This window comes from Suncus etruscus, chromosome 13, assembly GCF_024139225.1.
Source record: "Suncus etruscus isolate mSunEtr1 chromosome 13, mSunEtr1.pri.cur, whole genome shotgun sequence".
In the NCBI taxonomy this organism is placed as follows: Eukaryota; Metazoa; Chordata; class Mammalia; order Eulipotyphla; family Soricidae; genus Suncus; species Suncus etruscus.
Window position 1 is genome coordinate 12958323 of NC_064860.1, and position 20603 is coordinate 12978925.

The window sequence follows — 20603 nt, forward strand, 5'->3', positions numbered from 1 at the left end:
CTATAGCCATTTCATCACTTTTTTTTTTTAACTACAGAGAATCTGGGAAATAATAGCCCTGGAACCTGGGCAGGATTGAACAAACCAAAATTTCTATTCTTTTGGGCATCATTCTTAAAGTTGGAATTTTTGCACTAGGAAACTGTAAAGAAAACAGTCAAAGCAGACTAAAACAGTCAAAACAGAATTTTGCTTGTTAAGTTATTATTTATCACATGTGCTATGGAAGCTGGAGCCTGAGTTGAACTTGAATTTGGGTTAATTTAGGACAACGGCAGGCAACCCATAGAAACAAAAGCAAGCCTTGGAATCTGCAGCTTTGCTTTCAGGAGTCAGCTATGTTCAGTGCCAGGCCAAATGTCCTACCTAGTGAATAAAAAGGTTGGTCCAGACTAATGTGAAAGAGACTTAATTCCATGCTCTACTTGGGTTAAATTTAAAAGTTGGTAAAGATCAATTTAAGTCTGCAGAAGTACTTTATTTCTAGACTGAAATTGGGCTGCTTTCAGGAAACAGAACTAAAAATGTCACCCCTTCTTTTTGAAGGCTTTAGGAAGAAGCAGATTTTATAGTTTTGCAGGGGAAGCCAGATGGAAGTGTTTTAGGCTACAGTATCTTTATAGTTAGGTGGTCACATTGAAAATAAAGGGAGCACACAATGTTGGTTATATTTAGATCTTGTATTCCTAAACCAGTGGGATAATATACTTTAAAACTTGATAGAAGCCAAGGGGTAGATGGGGACACAGAGGAAGACAGTAAAACAGCAGGGGTAAAACAAGCAGTAAAACAGTCAAGGAAGAGTGTTTTGAGCTTAATTCTTAAGGAACTTGTGAAGTATAAGAAGGAGCACATGGGGGCTGAAGCAATAGCAAAGTGGGTAGGGTGATTGCCTTGTCCACAGCTGACCTGAGTTTAATTTCTAGCATCCCATATGGTTTCCCCCAAGACAGCCTGAGTAATTTCTGAGCACAGAACCAGGAGTAACCCCTAAGCACAAGTGGGTGTGGCTCCAAAACCAAAAAAGAAAAAAACAACAACACAGAAGGAACTACTAGCATCCAAGTTTACATAACTCTTGAATATATACCTCTAATATCCTCTCAGCTAGACAAACCTTTTTTGTTTTATTTTGTTTGGGGCCTACACTCATCTGTGTTTAGTACTTACTCCTAGTTCTGTGCTCAGGAATCACTTCTGGCTGGGTGAATTAGGAGGACCATGTGCAGTGTCAAGGACCCAGCCTGAATCAGCCACATTCAAGGCAAGAGTCTTTCATGCTGTATGGATCCCAGATACAAATTACTTTATCCTTGTGTTCTAGAATGTAATGACAAACTAAAGGAGAAAGAAATTGGGTAAGGATTGATGGAGATATTTTTGCTCCCATACCCTTTTTACCCTTGTTTGTCATGGCCCGGAGTTTTATATATATATACAATATGTATATATATACAATCATGAATTATCTTTATTAATACCTGTTATTTAAAAAAAGATAAACACATGAGAAGAAAATGAGATGACAGAGAAACAAACAATATCACTGCTTCTGGGGAACCATCTTTTAATACACCCGCTTTCTCTGCACTTCCACTGCAAAGAATCACTCTCTATGTTCTCTTAGTGTTTTGGTCATGTTTCTCTCATGCTTATTACACTACATGCTACTATGTTTGCTGATCTAGTTCTTTACTTGCAAAGTGGGATCCTGCCAGTCAGTATGTCTCTGCTCCTTACTAGTAGTAAAATGGGTGTGGCTAGCAGGATGTGATTTCCAGTATCCTTAGGACATTGCATAGTAAAGTATAAATTATAGGAAATATAGGCTACTTTTACTAAATTTTATAATAGAAAATTTTGAAGCATCTTCATCCTATTGTATGTGCTGAAGCCCTTTATGATGGCCCTCTTTTTTTTTTAATAAAAATTTCTGTTTATGGCCCTCTTAATGGTACCTACCTAATAATGAGAGGTTTAAAGATAGTTTCCATGAAAAACTAGTACTGAAATGTTATAATAAAGTCAAAGAATCTATTAAAATTACATATATTGTAATCTTAAAGTAATCCACTTAGAGACATTATGTTAACTGAAAAAACTCATTCATTTTAACCCTTATATTTCAAAAACACTGAATCACACTGTATACTTGTGATAGACTTCAAACCAAAATAATTGATATCAATACAATCGAAATTCCCAAGTTAATAACTTGATGTGTCTATCAAGATTATCTCTATAAATTTTTATGACTCACTTGGATTTATATGTTGACATTCTCTCTGTAATTTAATTTCTTTAGGAAAAATTCTATATCACAAAACACGCATTGATCCAAGCAATAAAACATAAAAAATAACTTGTGCTGCAAAATTCATTTCAGATGCTAAACCTAACTAAATTCACATTGTTATTTATATTTTATGGACTTTGTCCCAACTTTATAAAAACAAAGAACCCAAATATTTACTGGACAATAAATACTTTATTAACTGTCATGAGCAGATTCATCTTATTAAGTTACAAATATACATATACATGCCTAAAACTATTGATCAGCTTTTACTTTTTAAAAAATGTTTTGGTGGAAAAATGCACATATTTCATAAATGAAAATAAACTATAACACCTCATTTTGTCCTCCATTGCAGAAGACAATAGATGCGCATCTTCAAATACAGCGTCCTGTACCAAGTGCCTCGCTCTGGGTCCAGAATGTGGATGGTGTGCTCAAAAGGTGTGCCTTTTAAAGATGTTTTCTCAACCTTCTTTCTAACAAGATTTCACTGCCTTAATATTATGTGTCTTGGAGGTACATCCGAAAATTAAAGATGCTGTTTAACTTCAGGGAAAATATATTTTTTGCTTGGAGATATCCTATCTGGCTGAACATAAAGTAAATCGTAACCTTATTATTAGGAAAGTTATGGTCATTTTGAAATAAAGTGCAAACAGTTTTATGCTTTCCATCTGTTCTATGGAGAGAATATGGAAGAATATTGGCAAGCAGAATGACTTTTGATAGTTCATTGGGAATAATTGCTTTAGTTTGGGACTTTAGGTTATATGTCCAAGTTGTATTATTTTTTTGTGCTTGGTTGTTAAAGGGAATCTAGCTAATTTATTGATCTGGTGCTTTGTTTGAAATACTTAAAAATTATTTTTTTAATTTCATAAGATAGTGTATCAGCTCCCTTGGTTGCTTCTTTTGGATTTGTGGCTGTCTTTTTGAAATCGTCTCTGTAGGACAAAGAAAAGGCAGAAAAGGTTTACTGTTCAATAAGAGTGGTTTTGTATAATATCAAGAGTAACCTATTTCAATAACATTTTTTAGGAAAATGAATGTAATATATTCCTTCTCTCTTGGTGCCAGTGTAATTTCGGATTCATTCCTTTTGTTAGTTTCCTTCTATCAAAAGAACCAATGTATTCTAAGTTGTAAGGAATAAGCCATCTAGTAATTTGTTTTCTTATGAAACTGGCCAGGTATAATTATGCAAATATCTCTTTCATAATATTCTTCTTGCTGTTTTCCCTCATAAGAGAAAAGAGACATAATTAGAAAAAGAGAATAGTGGGAAAATAAATTAGGAAAGAAGCAAATGAAGGGCTCATTAAACAGTAGCCAATTCTGAAGTAAATGTCTGTTCTACAGCTTTCCTCCTTGATGCACTTTGGGTTCTACTAGTGAATGTCAAATAATACTCTAGAGTAGAAAGTTCTTCATGAGAACATAGTTCTAGGTTACTTCCTTAGATTGTACAATTCCAGAATTTCTGGGACCAATTTCATCCCTCCTTAGGCACCAAAGGGCCATAAGAACCCATTCTATTATACAAGTCACCTTTTCCTCTACTTTAAAATCTTGATTTTCGAGCTCACATCTACAATGTTTTTCTTTCAAGAAAGGTTCCTGGGTCTCTGGGTCCTAATTCTCAACCAGTACTCCATGACTGTATCATTCAGGAAGACTTCCAGAGCCATGAAGATTGCGCGAATGTGTCCGTTAGTGAGAATTTAGTGAAGCTAGTTTAGAAGAACTTCCAAAAGATGGTTATGAAACTCAGTGGGTAGTCAAATATGATAGCAGCGATATAGACTGTAAGGTTCTAGAGAACCCCTTCTTTGTTGCCAACATATGACATACTGGAACTAACATTCAGGAAAGTTACTGTTGGAGTTGAGGCAATGTCACTCTCTCAAGCAAGGAGGGAACTTGAGTAGTCATTGAAATAGAAGGAGGCAAAGTGTAATTGCTAGAGAAGAGGAGAAAATCCTATTTGATGTCAGACTGTTCCTTCAAATGACTGTTTCCATATACAAACTACTCTTCTGAATGGATCAGGATTTTTTTTCTTGAACAGAAATTTTTTTTCTTGAAATTTTTTCTAGAAATTTTTTTCTTGAATAGAAAGCTCTGAATGAGATCAATTTGCATTAAGATCTCCAGTTAAATTAGTTTCTACCTTATAAACTTGGGCTCATTAACCTAGCCACTCTTTCCTAGTTCTAATCTAAAAATAAAAATTGTACCCAGGATGCTGTTGAGAAAGTTAAATGAAGTAAGATGCAGAAGCTTCTGCAACATAGACATATACGCTGCTTAAGAATGGAGTCGGCATTCCCGCCACCAATGTCCCCATCTCCCTCCTCCCCCAATTCCCTCCTGCCTGTATTCAAGATAGGCATTCTATTTCTCTCACTCACTATCATTGTCAGGATAGTTGTCTGTGCAGTTATTTCTCTAACTGAACTGACCATTCTTTGTGGTAGCTTCATAAGGTGGACTGGTGTTCTTTTTTATAGCTGAAACCCAACTACAAACATGTTTGTAATTGTGATGTTTAAATAAAAATTAAAAAATATAAAAATAATAAAGGCTGGGGCCGGGCGGTGGCGCTGGAGGTAAGGTGCCTGCCTTACAAGCGCTAGCCAAGGAACGGACAGCGGTTCGATCCCCCGGCGTCCCATATGGTTCCCCCAAGCCAGGGGCGATTTCTGAGCACATAGCCAGGAGTAACCCCTGAGCGTCAAACGGGTGTGGCCCAAAAACCAAAAAAAAAAAATAATAATAATAAAGGCCAGAGAGATAGAACAGTGATAGGGCATTTGCCTTGCTCGCAGCCAAAGCAGGATGGACAGTGGTTCAAATCCCAGCATCCAATATGGTCCCCAGAGCCTGACAGTAGCAATTTCTGAGCACAGAGCCCTGAGTGCCACTGGGTGTGACCCCAAAACCAAAATAAATAATTAAAAAGAATAGAATTGAAAATGGGCCCTGAGCAAAGAGACAGCACAATCCAGAAGCACTTTTGAATGTGGCCCAAGATAAAAATAAAATTAAAAATAAAGAACAATATGGGAATCGTTTTATAGAAATCTATATAAGACTCTAAAATAACTCATTCAAATTTAGGAAAGAAACTCCCTTTGTTAAAACTGCAAACTCAGAGGAAGCAGTAGGTATTAGAACTCAACCACCAGACAAATCAATATGAAAAGGAGCTGTTGACTCCCCACAAGCTGACTTGAGAGAACGAAGGATTGATTTTGAAATATAGTTCACCATTCGGCACATATGTAACTGAATTATTACTCCATCACACAGGAAAGACAGAGATGGGCTTTCTTTCTTCCTGATTACAGCATATAAACAGCAACCAATTAAGCCTGCCTTATAGAATGTCCAAAGTTAGCCAAATTTAAAAGAAAACTTAGATAGGGTGTATTCAATTTGCTTATGAATTCTTATGTAGAATGTTAATCTATAATGCTACCTATTTTGCCTGATCTTTTCCTCCATGCTAGATACAAGTGACTGGAAAATACTAAGGATAAAGGTCTTATTACCTTATTACCTAGTATGAGGCCTTACATTCCTTGGTTGCTGGAGATCCATTCCAGAGCTCAACACATACAGTATCCACATATTCATACACATATTTCTGATAGACATCATAGTTTCTTTTAACATTTATGCAAGTATTGACAAGTTTTGTTATCTTCTATTCATAACCTGTTTATAAGGTGAATATATGCTGTGATCCTTAGAACATAGTCATACTAAAATACTAAATGAGCATTCGTTGTCAAAAGGAAGATGGTGAATTTCTTTCATTTCTGTGTAAAACGCTATCTTTAAAAGTCAAGAAGTGAGTTGGAAAAGAGTTTTTTCTTATTTGTACATCATCAGTTGAGTGTATTAAAAGAAAGGAATAAATAGAACAGCTGAAATAATGTCACATGGATTGACTTCAGCTTGAGCTTTTATTTTCAAACAGATTTGGATGCAGCTAGTTAATGAAACCTGAATGTTTAGGACAGAAAAAAAAAGAGTGTGACTTAAGAATTAGTAGAAATCAAGATAAGACAAAACATTACAAGGGTGAAGTTTTAGATTATTTTCTTTTTACAGAGTGGAAAGTATGCCACTCTGGGTAAGGGCAGCATTCCTTTACTTAGTTTGATACCATGGTCTTTTCTTTCTTTTTTCAAATCTAATTGACAAGATAAAAAAATATTTATTTTCTAACTTAGCTTTTGTACACTGGTTAAAAACAGACATGCTAATTCAGACATTACTAAATAATTGAGACCAGGAAGTATACCAACAAAGCAAAATAAAACAAATAGATAACATATAGTGGTTAAATGGCAAAGTTTGATGTATGTGAAATGGTGGGTTGTGTGTTCTACAGTCCCCAGAGAGGGAGAGGAATCCCCATGTTCCACCTCTGGGTAGAATAAGAGACGCAGGTCCAGCAGCAATTCCAATGAAGGAAATAATCCACAAAGTTGGAAAGGAATAGCAGGCCAGAAACTCACACCACCAGCTGTTCACCCACAAGCCAATTGCTCCACCTCGTGGAATCATGAGCCAAGATGGCAGTTTTCCTCCAAACCTCCAAAGCAGTCTTTATTAGGAAAATCAAAGCCCACCCTCAAGGGAAGGGGGAAAAGCCAAAGGAGGAAGCATTGGGATGCATCTTTTTAACATGTAAACTAAAGGAACCAATCGTGAGACATCTACTTAGAAGGCAATAAGAGGACCAATCCAAAGGGCTCTACCAACAGGTGTATAGTGGCAGAAATTAACCACACTCCTTCTCTTCTATACTATATATACAAAGAACAAAATCTCTCAGATAACTCAGGTAACAGATAACTCAAGTACCTCATTTCCCTTCCTTATTTGAAGTCTTGGGGTTTCCACATTTTCCGAATGCATGTAGTCCTTTGTATATCTATTGTCAAATGAGGCATGCATGAACACACAAGTGCCTATTTGCCCACAGTATTCCGCAGGCTACTGAGGTAGAACCACACCCAGTAGCCCGAAGCATTCTAAGAAAAACAGACACACGGATATTAATATATCTAACTACAAGTTATTTCTTAGACCAAACCTTACATTTGGTCCCTCCAAGGGGTCCATTAATAGAATGAATTTGAATACAAGAAATGATGGATTTGAATATTATAGGATTCAGAATAAAATCGAAGTATAGGATAAAAAGTAAAGAAAGTAAATGTTTCTGTTATCATAAAAAGATGATGGCTGGAAAATTTATTGGAAAGAATGAAAAAGATAATATTCACTATTGTCTTTTAATTATATTTATGTTGCAACTATGCACCCTACTTTAACTGAAGATCAGGACTCTATACAAGCACATGCATATCTATTATACTTTCTGTGTATTGTTTTCTACTCTTCTAAAATGTAAAGAGTGGACCAGGAATTGACTTATTGTTAGGAGATATGCATTAGAACCTGAGTATGATCCCTAACATCATAAATAAAAAATAAAATGTTATAATAAGCAATTAGCACTACACAGAATTAGGTCATGTTTTCCCACTGTCTTTTAGTTTGCCAGTCCCCCAATCTACATTGAGAAGAAATTAAATTAAAACCCATATATATGTTTTTATATATTGACTACTACCATCTCATGTAAGTAATCACCACAGATGGGAATAACTACCATTTTTCTCCATGTTGATATATATATGAGTGGTAGCCTCATACACCTAAATTTATTGCTTATAATAATTACATTTACTCCATAAGCACTAAATTCAGCAATTATTTGTAGACTCTTTGATGACAGATGCTTATTTCCATTTCTTCTCAGCACATAAATCAAACTATTATAACTCAGTGATAGATCGGTCAGCATGTTTAGTCACATGATTAATATATTAGAAATCCAGCGATTTGAAACAGTTGAAATCTTGTGATTTAAAACTGTTTTATCTGATCAACTTGTTACTGAACACCAGATGCAAAGGTTTATTTTTGATGAAGACCAGATGAAAACAGTTACTGCCAGGAAGAAATATTGAGAAATAACCAGCTGTGTACGGGAAAATACTCCCCAATTAAAAATGATGTATATTTTTGTCAACATGACTTACACATTTGCTATATATCTATAATAGCATTTTAAGGTGACAACATTCAATACTATCCCTCCAGAGTTTATTTCACACACGCTATTATCTGAGACTACTCTTCATCCCTTTACTAAACCTTCCTCTCCTGAACATCCTCCACCCTCTCTCCCCAACATCTCACTATCACAGATAACTCCATCTGTAAACCTGTTCTTGCTCTCTTTCTTTATATCCCCTGTATTCGAGAAATCATCCCACTTCTTCTGAATGCTATCACTCATCGTGATCTTCTCCAATGTTTGTGGCAAATGGCATGATTTCATCCTTTCTTATAGTGAAGTAGTATTTCATCATGCCTATGCATTCTAATTTCTTTATCCAGTCAGAGCTTTGGGGCTCTTGGACTAGAAATGATATTGCTGAATTATATGAAAGCTCAAATCTTTTTTTAATTTTTTTTATTTTGAATTATGAGAACAAAAGATGCAAAGAAAGAGGACAAAGTAAAGTTACAGTGGAAGGACAATCACCCATAACATAATTCTCAGAAAAAGTCCCCTTGCTGATATCTTAACTTTGAACTTTCAGCCAAAGAACATTAAGATAAAACAAAACAGAATCCATGTGCGATTATTTTGTCCCTCGAGTCCCCAGATTGTAGCACATTATAATATTTCTTAACAGCACACAAGGCAATCTCAAGCCATCAAACTTACGTAACTCCTTTAACATTAGAGGCATAGTATTTTTTACATTTCCATGTACATGAATATTAGCTTAAGTTAACCTCAAATTTTAAGTGGGTGCGTTTTAAGGATTAGAGTCAAAGGAGCACAGTAAAAACGGTGTTAGAGTGGCAATTGTTGTTTGCGTAGGCCCACCAAAATATGAGAGGCATGGAAAGGAATAACCTTGGCCTAAATACAAAGAGATCCTACCCCTGAAGTTTCCTGGCATAAGACCAGCTCTAGGCTTCAGGCAAGTTATCGTCCGATCCAAGACATTGTCCGTAGTGCCAACACACTTTTCACACAGTCTCTGTTGTTGGTATCATGTTTCTGTATTAAAGATTCTGGAATCTGCATGTCCTACATTGAAGTCATGATGTGGAGTGTCTTCTCGTTTCACCTCACCATGAAAGGGCAATGCAGGAAGTCCTTTCCTGTAAGCAGGTTGTTGTTGTTAAGTCTTCTCAGTGTTAAGGGAAGTCTCTTTTGGAAAGCTCAAATCTTAAGGGTTTTTCTTTTTCTTTTTTTTTTTTTTTTTTGCCCATACTGTTTAAAAAATGGGAATGGGGGAGGGGAGGTAGATCAGTCAACATTTCCAACTGCTATCCCCAAAAGAAGATTTCCCATATTTCCAACACCGGTAGTTTTTATTCTTTTTGATATCTGCCAATCTCGCTGATATGAGAAAATAGCTCATGTTTTTTATTTGCATTTCCTGATCATTAGTGCTGAGCATCTTTCAGATGAAATAAGTATATGGCCAAGAGATATAATATACTTCTCCCAAATTTTAGCTCATCATTAAATATTATAAAATATATAATAAAACATAATGCCTCTACTTTTCAATCTATATCTGATTTTTAGGAAAATTCCTGAATAGTTATATAAAATTTTTAAAAAATACCAATTTTTCCATCAAGATAAGCAAGATAAGTTAAATTTATTTTTTCTTGTGTTTTTGGCTCATACCTGTTTTGCTCAGTACCTTCTCCTGGCTTTATGCTCAGGTATCATTTTTGGCAGTGCTTAGGGGACTATAAGCTAAAGATTAAAATAGGTTTGGCAGCATGTGAGACAAGAGGCTTATACTTTACAGACTCTCTGGTTCTAAGATTAATTAAATTTTAAATTTGTTTTAATAATTACAAGTTTGTTGGATCAGCATTATGTAATCACCAACTCAGCAATGTTCAATGGTACTGAAGATCTTAGGTTCAGTTACACAATTAGAAGTTTAAGATATAGTCTCATAGCTTTCAGCCCCTTGTAAGCACCTTCCTTGGTTTTTTTGTTTGTTTGTTTGTTTTTGTTCCTGGGTATGTTCCTAGGAGCAATATTGCAATACTCAACCGGAAGCTCAATTCCTAGTTTTTTTGAGGAATATTCATATTATTCTCAAAATGAATGAAGAAATCTACATTCCCGCCAGCAGCCAATGAGAGTCCCTTTCCCCTAGATACATGCCAGTACTGGCATGTTTTCTTGTTCTTTGTGAAGTGTGCCTGTCTTTATGATGTCTGATGACTAGTGATATGGAATATATTTTTCATGTGCCTTTGGTCATCTGTACTTCTTCTTTAAGGAAATGTCTTTTTCTTTTTCTCATTTTTTGATGGAGTTACATTTTTTTCTTGTTAACATCAGTGCCTTGTATATCATAGATAATAACCCCTTATCTGATGACTATTGGTTTAGTTTCTGCCATTTTGTGTGTAGTTTTTGTATCCTAGTGACCATTTCCTTTGCAATGCAGAAGATCCTCAGTTTAAAATAATCCTATTTGTTTATCTTTGATTCTACTTGTTTGACCATTGATGTTTTTCCTTGAAGAGTTTTTAGTTACAATGTAATTAAGTGTTGTTTTTACATTTTTCTCTGTGTATCTTATAATTTTAGATCTGATACCAAGGTCTTTACTCCATTTTTATTTGACTTATGTGTGTGGATTTAAAGAGAAGTCTGTGTTCACTTTTTTCACAATTTAATTACTGAAGAGGCTTTCTTTCTTCACTTTATATTTATTTCTCTTTTATCACAAATGAATTGATCATATACCTGAGGGTCAATCTCAGTATATTCAAGTCTATTTCATTGATCTGAGAGTATGTCTTTATTACAATACCATACTTTTTTAATGACTGCTGCCAAATAGTATAGTTTAAAGTTGGGCAAAATTATAATTTTCATCTTCTTTTTCCCAAGGACTTTGGTTTTTGGTTATTTGTGGAGTTTATTGTTCCAAATGAAATACAGAAGTGTTTGATCCACTTTTTTGAAATAGGTCATGTGTATAGTTAGAAGAATTACACTAAAATATACAAAGCTTTGGAATGTATTGTCATTTTAATGATGTTGATCTTCCCAATCCACGAGCAGGGTATATGTCTTTATTTCCTTTTGGCTTTCATTTTTTAAGTAGTATTTTTTTACTTTTCTTTGTATAGGTCTTTCATTTCTTTACTAAAGGTGACTCTAAGGTACTTGATTTTCTGAGGCACAATTGTGTATAGGATTTTTTTTTCAAAGAGAGTCTCTTTTTTGAGGCCAGAGTGGTAGCACAATGGCAGGGTTTTTGCCTTGCATGTGGCTTACCCAGGATGGACCTGGGTTCTATCCCCAGCGTCCCTTATGATCCCCCAAACCAGAAGCATTTCTAAGCACAGAGCAAGTAGTAACCCCTGAGTACCACTGCGTGTGGCACAAAAAAGACAAAACAAAACCAAAAAAAGTCTCTTCTGTCATTTTTATATAGAAAAGCCATGTATTTTTGTGTATTAATTTCTTAGCCTGCCACTTTACTTTTTAGTTATATTGGTTCTAGAACGTTTTTTTGTAGAGTCTTTATTTTTTAAATATCTATCATGTCACCGCAAACAGTGAAGTGCTTCACTTCTTCCTTTCCTGTCTTGATCTCTTGCTATATTTTTTTCTTTTTGCCTAATTTCAATGGCACGTTACTTCCAGAATATATTGAATAGGTCTGGTGAGGGGACAACATTGTCTCATGCCAGATCTTAGGTAAAAGACTTTTATTTTCTTCATTTTTCCCATTGAGTATAATGTTTGCCATAAGATTGTGGTAGATGGTGTTGAGAAAAGTTCCTTCATATTTCATCTTGTTGAGAGTTTTTTTTTTTTATCATGAATGGGTTCTTGACCATGTGAAATGCTTTATCTGCATCTACTGATATGTTTGTATGATTTTTGCTTTACTTTTGTTTTTACTTTGTTGATATGATGTATTATATTGTTTGACTTTTGTGTGCTAAACCATTCTTGCATCTGTGGAATGAATCCTAATTAGTCATGATGAGGCTCCAATGACTGAAATTAATTATGTGATTTCTAAGAGTTTTGTCTCATATTCCAAACATAATAGCACATAATAAACATAACTAGAAATCATATTTGAACCACCTAATGGATTTTTATGGATAAATTTTCTTTTGAAGAAGTTTCTCGAAAGTAATATATTTAGAAATTATTAAATTGATATAATTTTATTCTGATTGGGTAACAATATTTAGAATAGTATATATTTTCTCCTTAATAGTTATTTTCATTTTTTAAAATAAAATTTAGGAACTTAAGCCTTATAAGACAAATTTGTCAGATCTATTCTAGGAAATAATGCTATTATCTTGAAACTTTATACAATTTCTGCAATGCCTTTGATTGTTTATTTGCGATCTTTGTTATATGGTTTTATTTAGCTGTAATTAACACTAAAATATCACTGATTTTCCTTGTTTTTAAATAGGATTTTATTTCAAGTGGCTCAAAGAGTGAACGCTGTGATACTGTTTCCAATTTAATACGCAAAGGCTGCTTGATTGAGTCAATTGAATATCCATCCGTGCGTGTAATACCAAACGAAAATGAAGTTAATACCCAAGTGACTCCCGGAGAAGTCTTCCTCCAGCTACGTCCAGGTAGATAAATCTATGAAACTACTGAATTTGAAATTATATTTGCGTTTGCTTACTTTTATTTGCTATTCTGTGGTAGATAGTCCCATTGGCGTCAAAATGACAGTAGGTTTGGAATCTTAAATCACAATTTCAGTCTTTATTATTTTTATAGCTAGCTAGCTGTGTGGGCTTGAACATTTTCTACAAACATAACCACACTGGATGTGTTCTCAAACTTGATTACACTGTAGTAGAATTGTGTTCCTACATCATTGCCAGCAATGAAGAAAGAATGTTTTAATTCCATTCTATTTTTTTTCCAATGCATAGCACACTCATGTTTTTTCAATGTTTTATCTATGCCTAGCACACTCATGCTGGATGGTAAATATTTCATAGGTACTTCAGAATTTATAAATGTATTGAACAATATATAGGAAATATAAATTAAGTTCATCCTTTGTGATAAGCGTTTAAACACAACTATAATTCACTTATTTTGATAATTGCCTTGGGCTGCTTTTATGGCATTCCCCTCAGATCAACTCAGATCTTTCCTCCTTCCGTTGTACTTGTTCTTACATACATTTTATTTCACTCATTTAGCATACACTCTAACCTATTAGACATTACTTATTTTAATCCAGTCCTAGAGAAGCTCAGGGAAAAACTACTGATGATAAGCTGGGGAAGACAGATCTCCACCTCTGAATTAGAAGCATTTAACTTAACTAGTATGTAATCACCATTAAGTTTTATTATTTCATCCTGGGTGGTCTTGTCCTGTAGTTAAATTCTAAAATAACTGTATTGTCACACTCCTTCCCTATTCCAAAGATAAACTATTCCAGACTCTGATTAACAGAAAAACAAAGCACCATTGCTTTCCTGGCACTAGATATGTAACTAGGTGCCAATTAAAACTGGGCTCATCACCACATACAACAATTATACAACCTAATATGGATATATATGAGCACCATTTAGAAGTAAATGTACTAAAATGAAAGTAAGTTATAAGGTTATGCCATTTTCTTCTTTTATTTTAAAAATACATGATTAAAGGGCCGAGCGATACTGCAGCAGTAGGGTGTTTGCCTTGCATGCTGTTGACCCAGGATGGACCTGGGTTTGATCCCCAGCATCCCATATGGTCCCCCAAGCCAGGAGCGATTTCTGCACATAGTCAGAGGTAACCCCTGAGCTTCACCTGCTGTGGTCCCAAAACAAACAAGCAAAAAATACATGGTTAATTCTTTCTTTCATAGAAAAGGGGACATATGCTTTTTTTCTCTAAACTAATTATAATTTAGTACGTGTGATAGTGTTCTTGCATACAGACATTTTTAGAGATTTACAGCCATCTCTAATGATTTATTTTTTTGCTTACTGTTTATTCTAATCAATGAACTATTTGAATTTGTCTAGTTACTTGGGCCTACCAGGGTATTTTCCTGAAGCTGCTTCTTATTCCTTATCTCAAGCACATTTCCATCTTTCCAGAAACAATGTTATCTGGATTCATGCACAGGGTTCTTCAGCATCATAATCCCAGCAATGTTCCCTCTAAGGTTAAATGAACATTCATAAGTGCAACACATGTAACTCATTATATGCCAACTTTATAATTCAGACAAGCCCAGCAATATTTCCAGCTCAGACTCGAATTTGGGAAAACGTTACTCAGGTTATCTTTATTATAAATCTTTCATCCAGTTGCAAGATTCTTATTTTTCTACAGTCAATTTTTCTTTCACTAGGATTTTCAAAATAGGGTTTTTTTTTCAGGCCTCAAAATATTTCAAGTTGGAGTAAATGGAAATTATGTTAAAGAAACAATTTAATTAATAAATGCAATGCCTTAAGTCTGTTTGAGCGGGCATAACAAAATATCATTTCATATGTGGTTTAACCACAAAACTTTTCTCACAATTCTAGAAGCTAGTAAGTTCAAGATCAATGTGCTGGCTGAGCTATATATAAACAATGTTAGAAAGATACAGAGAGTAAGAAAAAAGAGATTTGGGGGTGCTACTTCTTAGGAAAATAATCTTATCATGATTTCACAACACACAAATTCCTGTTAAATTGATAAGTTCCCAAAGGTCCCTATAATGTATTGCTTTCAAATCTTGAACCTAAATATATAATGTTTGGGAAGATAATTCAGTTCAAAGTATTTAACATAATTTTTAAAAATATATATGCATAGGTATATACATTCTTTTTTTGTTTGTTTGTTTTGTTTTTTGTTTTTTGGGTCACACCCAGCAGCGCTCAGGGGTTACTCCTGACTCTACACTCAGAAATCGCTCCTGACAGGTTCAGGGGACCAAATGAGATGCCAGGATTCGAACCATCATCCTTCTGCATGCAAGGCAAATGCCTTACATCCATGCTTAATCTCTCTGGCCCCATGCATAGGTATATACATTCTTTTTTTTTTTTTTTTTTTTTTGGTTTTTGGGCCACACCCGTTTGACGCTCAGGGGTTACTCCTGGCTATGTGCTCACAAATCGCCCCTGGCTTGGGAGACCATATGGGACGCCGGGGGATCGAACCGCAGTCCGTTCCTTGGCTAGCGCTTGTAAGGCAGACACCTTACCTCTAGCGCCACCTTCCCGGCCCCAGGTATATACATTCTTAAAAATATTTTAAAAAATAAATCTATTCTAGGCAATAAAACTGAACTCTTAAAACTTTGCTTAGGCCAATTTATCTTAGTACTATGAAATAAAATTTGAAGACAATGCAAGATAATAAATAACAAAAAAAAACCTAAGGAACATTTCTCATTAATATGCTATTTATAAAAAGAATATTCATAGCCTAAGAATAGCAACATATATGAAGATGTAACTGGGTGCTCTCAGAAAAAAAAAATTATCATGTCTCTGGGGCCAGAGCGCTATCACAATGGTAGGTTGTTTGCCTTGCACATGGCTGCCCAGGATGGACTTCAGTTTGATCCCTGGCACCCTATATGGTCCCCTGAGCCAGAGAGATTTCTGAGTGCATAGCCAGTAGTAACCTCTGAGCATCACTGGGTGTGGCCAAAACAAAACAAAACAAAACAAAATTATGCCTCTAATTATTAAAGAAAATGAACAAAAATGAATCAAGCATTCAAATAAAGATTTAAGGACAACAAAAATAAATTACCATATGAAAACAAGAGAAAATTAGAAAATTATAAAATTAATAACAAAATTAAAATAAGGGGCTGGCAAAATTGTATAGTAGTTAACATGCTTTCAGATGGTCTCCTGAGAACCCCCAGGAGTGTTTCCTGAGTGCAGAGAAAGTTGTTATCGCTGAGCACTACCAGGTGTGACTCCAAAACAAAAACAAAAAATGTTTGAAAATACTCACTAAAGATATTAGGTCTAAATATTTTTATTGGAAGAAAAGATTTAACATTCACTCAAATTTTCAAAGAATATATTATTCCCATGAGAAGAATAAAGGTTACCCTATACATTTTTGAAACCTACAAACTACTCATTTTGTACAAATTTACCTAAATATCTATATCAAATCTTTAATAGCAGTTTAGCCAATTAAGTTATACTATTATATAAGAAAAATATTAACAAAATATCTAATTTAAAGCTAATATAACCTAAAAAAATAGAGAAGGTTAATTAATTAAAATATTTTTTCATCTCAATTTGTCAAAAGTAGAAGAAAAGCATATTGTTATATGCTCTAAAAGCATTAGATAAGAATTCAGCTCTCTTGAGATGAATATATATCCATATATCAATATCTATATCTATATATCTATATCTGTGTAGGTGTGGTATGAGGGTTGAAATTAATCCATTTCCCACTCTTTGAATTTTTGTGTGGAAGATAGTTCATTGGTACAAGTTATCTTTCCAACACAGAACAAAATTATATTTTATAATCTACATATATAGAAAATTGTTCAATTAGATTAATAATGTCATCAAAAATGATTTGGGATCAAAGATATATCAACATATATAGTTAAAGATTTATTTACTAACTCTATGCATTAAGACCACTCATGATTCAAGTCTTTATTCATTTATTTATTTTTAGGTGTTGGTTTTTTGTTTTTGTTTTTGTTTTTTTGTTTTTTTGGCCCACAGACAATGATGTCAAGTGTTTACTCCTAACTCTATGTCATGTAGGGAATCATCTGCAGTGTCAGAGAATAAAATTTGGGTCAGTTGCATGTAAGATAAAAAGTGTAGTTTCTGTACTATGTATCTCTCTGGTCCACTCTTTTCTTCTATGACATAAATCAAGACAAGGTTGTGATACAATGCATGCTGGCTATATTTTTCTCTAATATTGATTTTGATTTATTTTTCTTTCTAAAAATATCATTTTTAATTATCTGAATAAAAGTTGGGTCAGAGAGATAGTACAGCAGTAGGGTGTTTGCCTTAAATGCAGCCGATTCAGAACAATGATGCTTCGAATCCTAGCATCCCATATGCCCCCCCCCCCCCGAGCCTGCCAGGAGTAATTTCTGAGTGCAGAGCCAGAAGTAACCCCTGAGATCTATCGGGTGTGACCCCGCCCCAAAAAAATGTAGCATCCATTAATAATTTTTAATTTTCCAATAACATTTGTTAAATAGTGGATAAAATTTTATATTGCTATTAGAACTATATAAAATACACATATAAAATATAATCATATGTTAAATGAGATTTTAAAAAATTGTTATTTTAGGGGCTGGATCAGTGGTGCAAGTGGTATCCAAGCCTGTCAGAGTTGATTTCTGAGTGCAGACCAGATGTGACCCCTGAATGGTGCTGGGTGTGGCCCAAAAAAGGCAAACACCTTACTGCTTGTGCCACTGTTCCAGCCTCCTGAATAGTTTTTAATTAATTAAAAATTAAGTTAATTAATTTTGGGAGGGTTTGGGCCACACCCGGTGACGCTCAGGGGTTACTCCTGGCTATGCGCTCAGAAGTCGCTCCTGGCTGGGGGGACCATATGGGACGCCGGGGGATCGAACCGTGGTCCTTCCTAAACTAGCGCTCGCAAGGCAGACACCTTACCTCTAGCGCCACCACGCCAGCCCCAAGTTAATTAATTTTTAATTAAACCTGAATAGTCCTTAATGGGGTGCCATGAGAACTGGGATGAAAGATGATGTTAAAGAAAATTTGAGGGGGCTGGAGAGATAGCATGGAGGTAAAGCATTTGCCTGGCATACAGAAGGTCGGTTGTTTGAATCCCGGCATCCCATATGGTCCCCTGAGCCTACCAGGAGTGATTTCTGAGCATAGAGCCAGGAATAATCCCTGAGTGCTGCTGGGCATGACCCAAACCCCCCCCCAAAAAAAAGATAATTTGAATAGAACTGTATGAGAAATAAGTATCTAGAGATAGGACAGTATATTTGCTCATCATCACTGTGAAGTTATATGCAGGCAGCCATGTCTTAAGTACAACTGAGAAAAGATGTGTGGATGTGCATACTATTAGTGCTAAAATATTTTTAGTGAAATAATTCATGTAAAATAGTGATCAAAAATTTTAGTACTAGTATATAGTATGTGTGCAGTGTATATTTGTAATTATTAGCAATACTATCATTATTAAAGGATAAGCAATATTATATTAAGTACTGTTTATTCTTTATGCAGTATTTAGCTTTAGTACTTATAGAGCCACTCAAATATCTTATAACTAAACACTATTTCGAGCATGTTTTGACACAACATTTTAAAAGCCATATATATATATATATATATATATATATATATATATATATATATATATATATATATATATATATATATATATATATATTTGTACTTATGATTTCTTTTTCACAGTAAAGAGAACTTATTTTCTCATTTTAAAAGGAAACATATCATCTAGTTCTAAAATATTTATGCTACCACCTACACACCTAAGATTATAAAGGCTCAAATCCTGATTTTCTTCAATTTGTCATAAGAGAAAAAAGAGAGTTTGTGACATAAAGAAAGAAAGAGGACTTAGGGGAAAATTGAGACCTACTTAAGGCTACTCCCAATATCAGTTTGAATAGCTCAAATAAGTAAAAGTTGTTAGGATGCATTTTAAATAATCCAGATAATGGTTTGTGCAACTCTGAAAGTTTTTCCTGCAGCAAATATTAAGAAAAAAATAACAAAAATCATTTCTACATAAAAGGAAGCCAAAAATCCTAAAGAAAAGTCAAGAGTAACCCCTGAGCACCACCAAGTGTGAACCAAAAACAAAAACCTTAATATAATGCCTATCTCAAAGACAGGGAAGGGGTAAACTAGGGGACATTGGTGACAGGGAAATGTTGCACTGGTGAAGGGGGTGTGCATTTTATGGATAAAAACTCAATTGTGAATGTTTGTAACCATGATGATAAATAAAGTATTAAAAATAAAATAAAAGATGCAGAGAAAACCAAAAGAAAGCATTTAAGTGGATAGTAACACTGTAACCCCACAACATATACATTTATGCTTATGGTTATTGTTTCACTAAATTTTTTTAGAAAATTTGATGTTATTTTATTTTTGCCTTTTCCTTGCCAATGGAGTTGAGTCCACTATATATTTCTATATGTATCTCTCTGTATAGATGTGTGTCACCTTAATTTTATTCTCATTATTTTGTGATTTTGGTTTTCTTTTGTTTTGTTTTCAAATGCCATATATCTAAATATTTGTTATCTTTATTTAAACAACTTGATTACAAACATGATTGTAGTTGGGTTTCAATCATATAAAGAACACCCACTTTCACCAGTGCAACATTCCCATCACCAGTGTCCCAAATTTTCAACTTTTTAATCCATCTTGAGTTGATTTTAGTGCCTGGTATTAAATAATGATCTAATATTATAAAAAATAGTTTTTCAGGGGCTGGGGCAGTGGCACAGGGAGTAGAATGTTTGCCTTGCATGTGCTAACCTAGAATGGACCACAGTTAGATCCCCAGGCATCCCACAAGGTCCCCCGAGCCATGGGAAATTTCTAAGTGCATAGCTGTGGTGTACCCTAAGACCCACCCATTTCTGGGAGGGGTCTTAACCGGATAATAGGTGTGACCCTACCTGCAAGACCTCCCATTCCTGGGAGGGGTCGGGAAAAAGTTAGATAAGCCTGGGACGAAAGGGATTCGGCCCTTTTTGCCCTTTTTGCCGTTTCTCTCTTGGCCCGGCTTGGCTTCCTGGCTTTTGGATCTTTGGGCCGCATGGAGCCCAAAGGGAAGATGGCTAACAGGAGATAAGATGCAGGGCTAGCAAAATATTGCTGAATGCTTGAAAGGTTGACATAGGCCACACACCTGTGGTGGCTAGGGCATGAATAAAGATGATTCTTCCTGAAGCCTGCGTGTGAGTGAGTGATTTCACCTGGGCCTGGAACTCGCCGGCTGCATGGAGGTTGCAGAGCCATGTGGGCTGGATGGCATCCTCCACCATCCAGCCCCATCGTTAATTATTTAATGCAACATCTGGCGCTCCGAACTTTGACCTGAATCCTGGACCCAAGAAACCAGCAACAATGGTAACATTTCTGCTTTTCAGTTTAATTTTGGCTC

General features: G+C 35.0%; 1 protein-coding gene across 1 annotated transcript in view; it reads left to right on the plus strand.

Moving 5' to 3' along the window:
- ITGB8 (integrin subunit beta 8) overlaps positions 1–20603 on the plus strand; it is a 102529-nt gene that overhangs the window by 35069 nt on the left and 46857 nt on the right. Inside the window, exons 2-3 of the mRNA XM_049785707.1 lie at positions 2655–2740; positions 12895–13066. Of these exons, the coding sequence (XP_049641664.1) occupies positions 2655–2740; positions 12895–13066 (258 nt within the window). The remainder of the gene's footprint in view (positions 1–2654; positions 2741–12894; positions 13067–20603) is intronic.